This window comes from Chiloscyllium plagiosum, unplaced genomic scaffold, assembly GCF_037043375.1.
Source record: "Chiloscyllium plagiosum isolate Xiang-an unplaced genomic scaffold, Cpla_swu_hap1 HiC_scaffold_7, whole genome shotgun sequence".
In the NCBI taxonomy this organism is placed as follows: domain Eukaryota; kingdom Metazoa; phylum Chordata; class Chondrichthyes; order Orectolobiformes; family Hemiscylliidae; genus Chiloscyllium; species Chiloscyllium plagiosum.
In genome coordinates, this window is record NW_028270145.1 from 120,434,720 (window position 1) to 120,445,271 (window position 10,552).

Below are 10,552 nucleotides of genomic sequence, written 5' to 3' on the forward strand. Positions count from 1 at the left end.
CTCCCTCACTCACCCTCCCTCACTCACCCTCCCTCACTCACCCTCCCTCACCCTCCCTCCCTCAATCTCCCTCCCTCACCCTCCCTGACCCTCCATCCCTCACCCTCCCACACCCTCCCTCCCTCACCCTCCCTCCCTCACTCACCCTCCCTCACTCACCCTCCCTCACCCTCCCTCACTCACCCTCCCTCACTCACCCTCCCTCACTCACCCTCCCTCACCCCTCATTCACCCTCCCTCACCCTCCCTCACCCTCCTCTACCCTCCCTCACCCTCCTTCACCCTCCTCCACCCTCCCTCACCCTCCCTCACCCTCCTCTACCCGCCCTCACCCACCCTCTCCCTCCCACACCCTCCCTCACCCTCACCCTCCCGCAAATTCCCTCACCCCTTCCTCACACTCACACCCCCTCGCTCACCCTCCTTCACCCTCCCTCACCCTCTCTCACCCTCCCTCAACCTCCCTCACCCTCCTTCACCCTCCCTCACCCACCCTCACCTTCCACCACCCTCCCTCACCCTCCCTCACCCTCCTCCACGCTCTCTCACCCTCCCTCACACACACTCACCCACCTTCTCCCTCCCTCACCCTCCCTCAACCCCCTTCACCCCTCCCTCACCCACCCTCACCCCTCCCTCACCCTCCCTCATCATCCCTCACCCACCCTCACCCTCCCTCACCCTCACTCAACCACCATCACCCCTCCCTCACCCTCCCTCGCCCTCTTCCACCCTCCCTTACCCTCCTCCACCCTCCCTCACCCTCCTCCACCCTCCCTCACCCTCCCTCACCCTTCCCTGACCCCTTCCGCACCCTCCCTCACCCTCCCTCACCCACCATCACCCTCGCTCGCCCTCCCTCAAACAGCCTCACCCACCCTCACCCTCCCTCACCCCTCACTCACCCTCCCTCACCCCTCACTCACACCTCCCTCCCTCTCCTCCACCCTCCCTCACACACCCTCACCCTCCTCCAGCCTCCCTCACCCTCCCTCACCCCTCACTGAACCTCCCTCACCCCTCACACACACTCCCTCACCCCTCCATCACCCTCCTCACCTTCCTCCATCCTCCCCCACCCTTCCCTCACACACCTCCACCCTTCCTCACCTTCATTCACCCTCCCTCACCCCTCCCTCACCTTCCTCCACCCTCTCTCACCCACCCTCACCCTCCATCACCCTCCCTCACCCTCCCTCACCCTCATCCTCTCTCACCCTCCCTCTCCATCCTCACTCTCCCTCACCATCTCTCACCCTCTCCTGCCCTCCTCCACCCTCCCACAACCTCCATCACCCTCCCTCACCCTCGCACACACTCCCTCGCCCTCCCTCACCCTACCTCACTCTCCCTCACACTCCCTCACCCCCCTCCACACTCCCTCACTCTCCCTCACCCACCCTTGCCCTCCCTCACCCTACCTCGCTCTCCCTCACCCTCCTTCACCCTCCCTCACACTCACTCACCCTCCCTCGCCCTCCCTCACTCTCCCTCATACTCCCTCACCCTCCGCCACCCACCCTCACCCTCTCTCACCCTCACATCCCCTCGCTCACCCTCCCTAACCCTCACACTCCCTCGATCACACTCCCTCACCCTCCCTCACCCTCACTCACCATCTTTCACCCTCCCTCAACCTCCCTCATCCTCCCACACCCCTCCTTCACCCTCCCTTACCCTCCCGCACCCCTCACTCACCCCTCCCTCACCCTCTCTCACCCTCACACCCCCTTCCTCACCCTCACTCACCCTCCCTCATGCTCACTCACCCCTCCCTCACCCTCCTCCACCCTCCCACACCCTCCTTCACCCTCCTCCACCCCCTTACCCTCCTCCACCCTCCCTCACCCCCTTCCACCCTCCCTCGCCCTCCTCCACCCTCCCTCACCGTTCTTCACCCTCCCTCACCTTCCCTCACCCCTCTCTCACCCTCCCTCACCCCTCCCTCACCCCTCCCTCACACTCCCTCATCCTCTGCCACCCTCCCTTAACCGCATCCACCCTCCCTCACCCGCATCTACCCTCCCTCGCCCTCCCTCACCCCTCTCTCACCCACACATGCCCTCGCTCACCCTCCCTCACCCTCACACTCCCTCGGTCACACTCCCACACCCTCCCTCACCCCCCTCCACTCTCCCTCAATCTAGCTCACCCCCCTCCACACTCCCTCACCCTCCCTCACCCTCCCTCGCCCTCCCTTGCTCTCTCTCACCCTCCCTCACCCTACCTCGCTCTCCCTCAACCTCCCTCACCCTCCCTCGCCCTACGTCACACTCCCTCACTCTCCCTCACCCTCTCACCCTCTCTCACCCTCCCTCGCTCTCCCTCACCTTCCCTCACTCTCCCTCACACTCCCTCACCCTCCGCCACCCTCCCTCACTCACTCCCACCCTCCCTCACCCTCCCTCACCCGCATCCACCCTCCCTCGCCCTCCTCCACCCTTCCTCGCCCTACCTTACCCCAACCTCACCCTCCCTCACCCTCCCTCACCCTCCCTCACCCTCCCTCACTCTCCTCAACATTCCCTCACCCTCTCTCACCCTCACACTCCCTCCCTCACCCTCACAACCCCTCTCTCACCCTCCCTCACCCTCCCTCACCCTCCATCACCCTCCATCACCCTCCATCACCCCCTCACCCTCCCCACCCTTCCCTCACCCTCCCTCACCCTCCTCCACTCTCCCTTAAACTTCCCTCACCCTCCTCCACCCTCCCTCACCCTCCATCACCCTTCTCCACCCCCTCACCCTCCCTTACCCTCTTCCACCCTCCCTCACCTTCCTCCACCCTCCCTTACCTTTCCCTCACCTTCCTCCACCGTCCCTCTCCCTCCACCACCCTCCCTCACCCTCCTCCAACCTCACTCACCCTCCTCCAACCTCCTCCATCCTCCCTCACCCTCCATCACCCTCCCTCACCTTCCTCCACCCTCCCTCATCCTCCCACACCACTCCCTCACCCTTCCCTCACACTCCTCCACCCTCCCTCATCCTCCCTCACCCTTCCCTCACCCCTTCCTCAACCTCCTCCACCCTCCCTCACCCCTCCCTCACCTTCCCTCACCCTCCGTCACCTTCCCTCACCCCTCCCTCACCCCTCCCTCAACCTCCTCCACCCTCCCTCACCCTCCTCCACCCTCCCACACCCCTCCCTCACCCTTCCCTCATCCTCCTCCACGCTCCCTCACACTCCTCCACCCTCCCTCACCCTCCCACAACCCCCTCCACCCTCACTCACCCTCCTCCACCCTCCCTCACCCTCCCTTACCCTCTTCCACCCTCCCTCACCTTCTTCCACCCTCCGTCACCCTCCATCACCCTCCTCCACCCTCCCTCACCCTCCATCACCCTCCTCCACCCTCCCTCACCCTCCATCACCCTCCTCCACCCCCTCACCCTCCCTTACCCTCTTCCACCCTCCCTCACCTTCCTCCACCCTCCCTTACCCTTCCCTCACCCTCCTCCACCGTCCCTCTCCCTCCACCGCCCTCCCTCACCCTCCTCCAACCTCACTCACCCTCTATCACCCTCCCTCACCTTCCTCCACCCTCCTCCACCCTCCCTCACCCTCCTCCACCCTCCTCCACTCTCCCTCATCCTCCCACTCCTCCACCCTCCCTCATCCTCCCTCACCCTTCCCTCACCCCTTCCTCAACCTCCTCCCACCCTCCCTCACCCCTTCCTCACCCTCCCACACCCCTCCCTCACCTTCCCTCACCCTCCGTCACCTTCCCTCACCCCTCCCTCAACCTCCTCCACCCTCCCTCACCCTCTTCCACCCTCCCTCATCCTCCCTCACCCTCCTCCACCCTCCTTCACCCCTCCCTCACCCCTCCCTCACCCTCCCTCACCCTCCTCCACCCTCCCTCACCCTCCTCCACCCTCCCTCACACTCTCCACCCTCCCTCACACTCCTCCACCCTCCCTCACACTCCCTCACCGTTCCTCACCCTCCCTCATTCTCCCACACCCCTCCCTCACCCTTCCCTCATCCTCCTCCATGCTCCCTCACACTCCTCCATGCTCCCTCACACTCCTCCACCCTCCCTCACTTTCCTCCACCCTCCCTCACCCTCCCTCACCCTCCCACATCCCTCCCTCACCCTCCTCCACCCTCCTCCACTCTCCCTCATCCTTCCACACCACTCCTTCACCTTTCCCTCACACTCCTCCATCCTCCCTCACCCTCCCTCACCCTCCCTCAACCCCCTCCACCCTCACTCACCTTCCCTCACCCTCCCACACCCTCCCACACCCTCCCTCACCCTCCCTCAACCTCCTCCACTCTGCCTCCCCCTCCCCCTCCTGCAGTCATGAGGAGCTCACTCCAGCAGCCCTCCATGCCCCGGTGATCAGGGGTTATCAGACCTTGACCCCCCCTCCCCGATTCCATGTCCCCCTCCCTCACAAGGATACAGGGTGGTGCCAGTCAGTTCACCCCAAGCCCCCACTGCCCCCTCACATCCCCCCCACACACACACCTCCCCACCACCCTCACACACACACACAGCTCCCCAGTCCCCCCCCACACACACAGCCCCCCACCCCCCCACACACAGTGCTCCCCAGCCCCCCCACACACACAGAGCGCACCCCACCCCCCCACACACACACATAGCGCTCCCCACCTCCACACACACACACAGCTCCCCACCCCCCCCACACACACAGCCCCCCCACCCCCCTCACACAGACAGCCCACCCCCCACATACACATACACACACACACAGAGCTACCCACCCCAGCACCACCCTCTGTGTAAACGCATGCCTCTCACATCTCCCTTCCCCCTTTTACCTTAAACCGTGTCCCTGAGTAATTGACATGCTGACCCTTGGTAAAAGACCTGAACAATCAAATCTATCCATGCCCCCCTCCCCACCCCCCCCCCATCCTGCGATGTTCAAGTAAAACGCAGCCAGGTTTGTCCAATCTCTCCTCAAGACTAATACCCTCCAAACCAGGAAACCCCCTGGTCAACTGTTTCTGTCCCCTCTCCAAACCTTCCACATCCTCTGGTAGAGTGTGATGACCAGAACTGGACACAATATTCCAAATGTGGCTGAACTAAAGTTCTGTACAGCTGCAGCATGGCCTGTCAGAGTTTATACTCAGTGCCCTGACTGATGTGGGGAAGCATGCCACCTTTACCCACCTGTGCTGTCACTTTCTGGGAACTGCTCAGGTCCTGCCATTTACTGTGAACTTTCCTCCTGTACTGGACCTTCCAAAATGCAGCTTGCATTTGTCCGGATTGACCTCCATCAGCCATTTCTCCGCCCAAGTCTCCTGCTGTATCCTTTGGTCATCCACCTCACTATCTACAGCTCCCTCAATCATCATGTCACCCACAAACTTCCTCTCGGGTCCCCTACATCCCCCTCCAGACCATTTATACATGTCACAAACAACCAGGGTCCCAGCACCGATCCCTGTGGAACACCAATCAGAAAACCTCCCTTCCACCCACCACTCTCTGTGTTCTGCTATGAAGCCAGTTGTGTTTCCATCTTAGCAGTTCACCCTGATCCCATCTGATATCACCTTCTGGCATACATTGTGAAAGGCCTCACTTTATCAAGTCCATTTAGACAACACCTACCACTCAGCCCTCATCAATCATTTTTGTTACTTCCTCCAAGGTGAGGCTAATCTTTAAAGTAAAGAAATTCTCCCTGAGGATGATCTGATCGATGGTCAGGTTGTGACTGGGGTCAGTGCTAATGGGTCAACAAGACTGATCCTGTCACCTTACCACACGCAGTACAGTTTTACAATGGCTGCAATGTGCAGATTCATTTCGATTTAATTTATTTTGACTTTGGTTCACCATTAAATTAAAAATTACTAAAGTAAAATCTCAATTCATCAGTTTTCCCTTTGGATTCATTTGTTAAATTCCGTTCAATTGGTTTATTGACCCCAAGAAAATCATAATGATCGTCATACTGAACTCTGATTGGATGGACAGTTGTCCCAGACTGTCATTAGTTGGTACTAATCCCAGATTGTGATTGGATAATTCCTCATCCCAAACTGTGATTGGATGGAAAGTAATGCCAGCCCATGATTGGGCCGTCACACTCTGTTCCTCCCATTCTCGGATGGTCAGTTGTGGTCAGATGGTCGGAATATTGGTCCCAGGTTGGGGCACTGACAGCGGAGGGTCTGTCCAGTGGGGTGTTCCTGCTCAGTCCGACATTCCCAGGAGCGGAGCATTGTCTACACTGGATCAACAGAGATCACTGCCCACCCTCGATCAGCTCCTGCTGGGAATGTCTTACACATGAGCCCCAAACCAATGACTCTGCTCAGAGTGTATCACAGACAGAGAGCCCCATGAGGCAGAGAGAAGGCTTCAAGGACACTCTGAAACCTTCCTTGAGAAATTCCAACCCCCAATCAGCAGCTGGGATAACCCCCGCCCATGGTCTCTGGAATGTGGAGGGAAAGTGTCTCCAAGGGGGCACCACGCGTCTCATCACCAACTCCCACATGACAACCAGGGTACCCTACCCCCCACTGCCCCACCACTATCCACACACCCCTCACTCTCTGTCACTCTCACTCTCTGCTGTTTGGAACATAGAACATCGTTCTTGCAGCAATCTAAGATCAACCTAATCTACACACCTCTCAATTTACTGCCGTTCATGGGCGCGTCCAGCAGTCACTTAAATGTCCCTAATGTCTCTGACTCTACTACCACCGCTGGCAGTGCATTCCACGCACTCACCACTCTCTGTGTAAAGAACCTACCTCTGACATCTCCCCTATAACTTCCTCCAATCACCTTAAAATTATGACCCCTCATGACAGCCATTTCTACCCTGGGGAAAAGTCTCTGGTTTTCTACTCTATCTATGCCTCTCATTATCGTGTACACCTCTATCAAGTCACCACTTTTCCTTCTTCTCTCCAGTGTAACAAGCCCTAGCTCACTCAACCTCTCTTCATAAGATAAGCCCTCCAATCCAGGCAGCATCCTGGTAAACCTCCTCTGCACTTTCGCTAAAGCATCTACATCCTTCCTGTAATGAGGCCACCAGAGCTGGACATAGTTCACTCTGTCTCTGCTGTGATTATTAACCCGTGGTCTGTGCAGTGCCAGGACAGGGAGTGAATGAGAAAGGAGCTCAGGTACTCACCACACTGAAGTCAGACACATTACATTTCTTCTTGCTGTAGCTGCAGTGAAGCAACATGTCGTTTAGATTGTGACCAGTTCGATTCTGGAATTCCTGCAGATCAAACGGCTGCAGCTCGGAATGTCTCTCCCGCAGCAGTTTCCATAGCCACTGCTCGTGCTCAGAGCTCAGGAAGTGCAGCACCTCATTCAGGCCTTGCTCTGTCATCTCCTGACCTTGCTTGAAGAATCCCAGCAGCTGACCCACCCAGGCCAGGTCGTTCCTGGTAAGCTGGGATCGCCGGGCCATGTTCAAATTACAGATGGTCACAGATGGGAAATCCGTCAGCTTCCCAGATACCTCATCCAGGACTGTGACATGTTCCTTCCGAAGGTAGAACTGGATTTGAACCCCACAGCAATAGAACAGGAGCATCACCATTCCTGCAAAGGTGACAGTCCACATGATTCTCCGAAGGAAGCCTGATGAGCGGTTACAGATGTGATTGACCCCATGGACAGAGTATCGCTGGCTGTATTGATCCACAGAGTGAGTTGACTTTGGGCTCTCCATCAGCCTGACCATGGAGTGTCAGCAATGACCGTGTTCAGAGGCTGAGGTGGCACTGTTCACTCACACCAGCCTCCACCCTGATGCACCAATGGTCACCCCTGGACTGCACTTGACTGGACCAATCAGAGAGCCCTGGGAACCCAGACTGACCAATGGTCACCCCTGGACTACCATGGACTGGACCACAGTAATGGCTCTGTCACACCGACAGCTCCAATCCTCTCTCTAATCCTCCTCTTAAGACCTGGAAAATAGCCAGAACAGTGATCTCCCGGAATCAAAAAAGGGATTTTCCAAACCCTTATCTGCTGCTGCTGTTGCCCCAGCTAGTTGCTCTGCCCCCTGAGATCAGACGGTTCTCTCACTCCCTGCCCCTTGAGAGGAAGAGGAGGGGTCCCAATAATGGCCATCACCTGTGGGTCCACTCTGTGAGATCACCAATCCCTCCACCCCAACAGAGCCTCAGGTCTCTGACTGTGCTTCAGACACATAGCCCTCTGTCTGTGACAGAGCCAGACGGACTGTGTGCGTGAGAGACAGAGAGAGAGAGAGAGAGATGAAGTTAGCAAACCAAATCACTCTAATAACAGAAAGAGATGGTGGAGATGGAGATAATTGAGAGACAGGAACCACTTATCCCAAAGCCAGCTTCAACATCCAGTAATTGGGCAGCTCCGAGAGAAGCAAGCACTCCAAGCGGGGGGGGGCTCTGCCCAGCACTGAGACCACAAACCAGGACAGTAACACAGAGAGGAGCAACGGAGAAGATCAGAGATATAAGGAAAGGCGAGAGAGAGAGAGAGAGGATAAGAAATATGGGAGAGAGAAAGAAAGAAAGAAAAAGAGAGAGAGAGAAAGGAGACAAAGCATGAAAATGGGAGAGAGAGAAAGAGAGTGAGTGAGCAAGGAGAGGAGGAGTAGGAGAGGGAGGAAGGGAGAAAAAGAGAGAGAATGAGGCTTGGAGAGGGAGAGATAGAGTCAGTGAGTGAGAGAGGGAGAGGAAAGAGAGGGGGAGAGCTATGAACCAATCAAAGAGCAGAGTGATTAAAAGGTCTGATTTTAATTCAGTTCAGTGTGGGAAGGTGAGCTCTTTGGTGAGGGTGACCATAATTCAGTTACGTTTAGTTTAGCGATGGAAAGGGATAGGTACATGCCACTGGTCAAGAGTTATCGATGGGGCAAGGCAAATTATAATGCGATAGGGCAAGAATTAGGGTGCATAGAATGGGGTAGCAAAATGCATGGGATGCAGACAATGGAAATGTAGAGCTGGTTTAAGGAACAGAGATTGCGTGTCCTTGATAGGTATATCCCTGTCAGGCAGGGAGGAAGTGATAAGGTAAGGGAACCGTGGTTTACTACAGAAATTGTTAAGCAGAAGAAGAAGGAGGTTTATGTGTTGATGAGACGAGATGGTTCAGATGAGGCGATGGAGAGTTACAGATCAGCTAGGAAGGATTTAAAGAGAGAGTTAAGAAGAGCAAAGAGAGGACACGAACAGTCTTTAGCAAATAGAATAAAGGAGAACCCTAAAGCTTTCTATAGGTATGTGAGGAATAAAAGGATGATTTGGGGAGGAATAGGACCAGTCAAAGACAGATGTGGGAAGTTGAGTATGGACCCTGTGGAGATCGGAGAGGTGCTAAATGAACATTTCTCATCGGTGTTCACTCAGGAAAAGGAGAATATTGTAGAGGAGAAGAATGAGGTACGGACTATTAGACTAGAAAGGATCGAGGTTAATAAGGAGGCGGTATTATCAATTCGATAAGGTGCGAAAGTAGATAAGTCTCCTGGGCCAGATGGGATTTATCCGAGGATTCTCTGGGAAGCTTTGGAGGAGATTGCAGAGCCTTTGGCTTTGATACTTAAGTCATCACTGTCTACAGGTTTAGTACCAGAGGACTGGAGGATTGCAAATGGTGTCCCCTTGTTCAAGAGGGTAGTAGAGATGACCTAGGTAATTATAGACCAGTGAGCCTTACGCCTGTTGTAGGAAAGGTTTTGGAAAGGATTATGAGAGATAAGAGTTATACTCATCTAGCAAGCAACAATTTGATTTCAGGTAGTCAACATGGTTTCATCAAGGGCAGGTCGTGTCTCACAAACCTCATTGAGTTTTTTGAGAAGGTGACCAAGCTGTAGATGAGGGTAGGGCAGTTGACGTGGTATACATGGACTTCAGTAAAGCCTTTGATAAGGTTCCACATTGTAGGCTGCTAGAGAAAATGCATGGGATTGAGGGTGATTTAGCAGTTTGGATTAGAAACTGGCTTTTTGGAATAAGGCAGCGAGTGGTGGTTGATGGAAAATATTCAGTCAGGAGTCCAGTGGTGTGCCACAAGGATCTGTTTTGGGACCACTGCTGTCTGTCATTTTTATAAATGACTTAGACGCAGGCATAGGTGGATGGATTAGTAAATTTGCAGATGACACTAAAGTCGGTGGAGTAGTGGACAGTTTGGAAGAATGTTACAGGTTCCAGGGGGACTTGGATAAACTGCAGAATTGGGCAGAGAGGTGGCAAATGGAGTTCAATGCAGCTAAATGTGAGGTGATGCACTTTGGGAAGAATAACAGGAAGGCAGAGTACTGGGTCAATGGAAAGATTGTTGGTAGTGTGGATGTGCAGAGGGATCTTGGAGTCCATGTACATAGATCCCTGAAAGTTGTCACCCAGGTGGATAGTGCTGTTAGGAAGGCATATGGTGTGTTAGGTTTCATTGGTAGAGGGATTGAGTTCCGGAGCCGCAATATCATGCTGCAACTATACAAAACGCTGGTGCGCCCACATTTGGAATATTATGTACAGTTCTGGTCACCCCATTACAGGAAGGATGTGGAAGCATTG

At 55.6% G+C, this 10,552-nt stretch overlaps 1 protein-coding gene across 1 annotated transcript; it reads right to left on the bottom strand.

Annotated features, from left to right (window-relative positions):
- Positions 1–7,137: 7,137 nt before the first annotated feature.
- LOC148149692 (acid-sensing ion channel 1A-like) lies at positions 7,138–7,713 on the bottom strand. Its single transcript, XM_087988581.1, has one exon. It carries the CDS (start codon positions 7,711–7,713, stop codon positions 7,138–7,140), a length of 576 nt encoding a protein of 191 aa, XP_087844707.1.
- Between the last annotated feature and the right edge of the window lie 2,839 nt (positions 7,714–10,552).

Bases quoted from the DNA above. Each gene is read 5' to 3' on its own strand.
- LOC148149692 (XM_087988581.1), bottom strand. From the start codon at position 7,713: ATGGTCAGGCTGATGGAGAGCCCAAAGTCAACTCACTCTGTGGATCAA.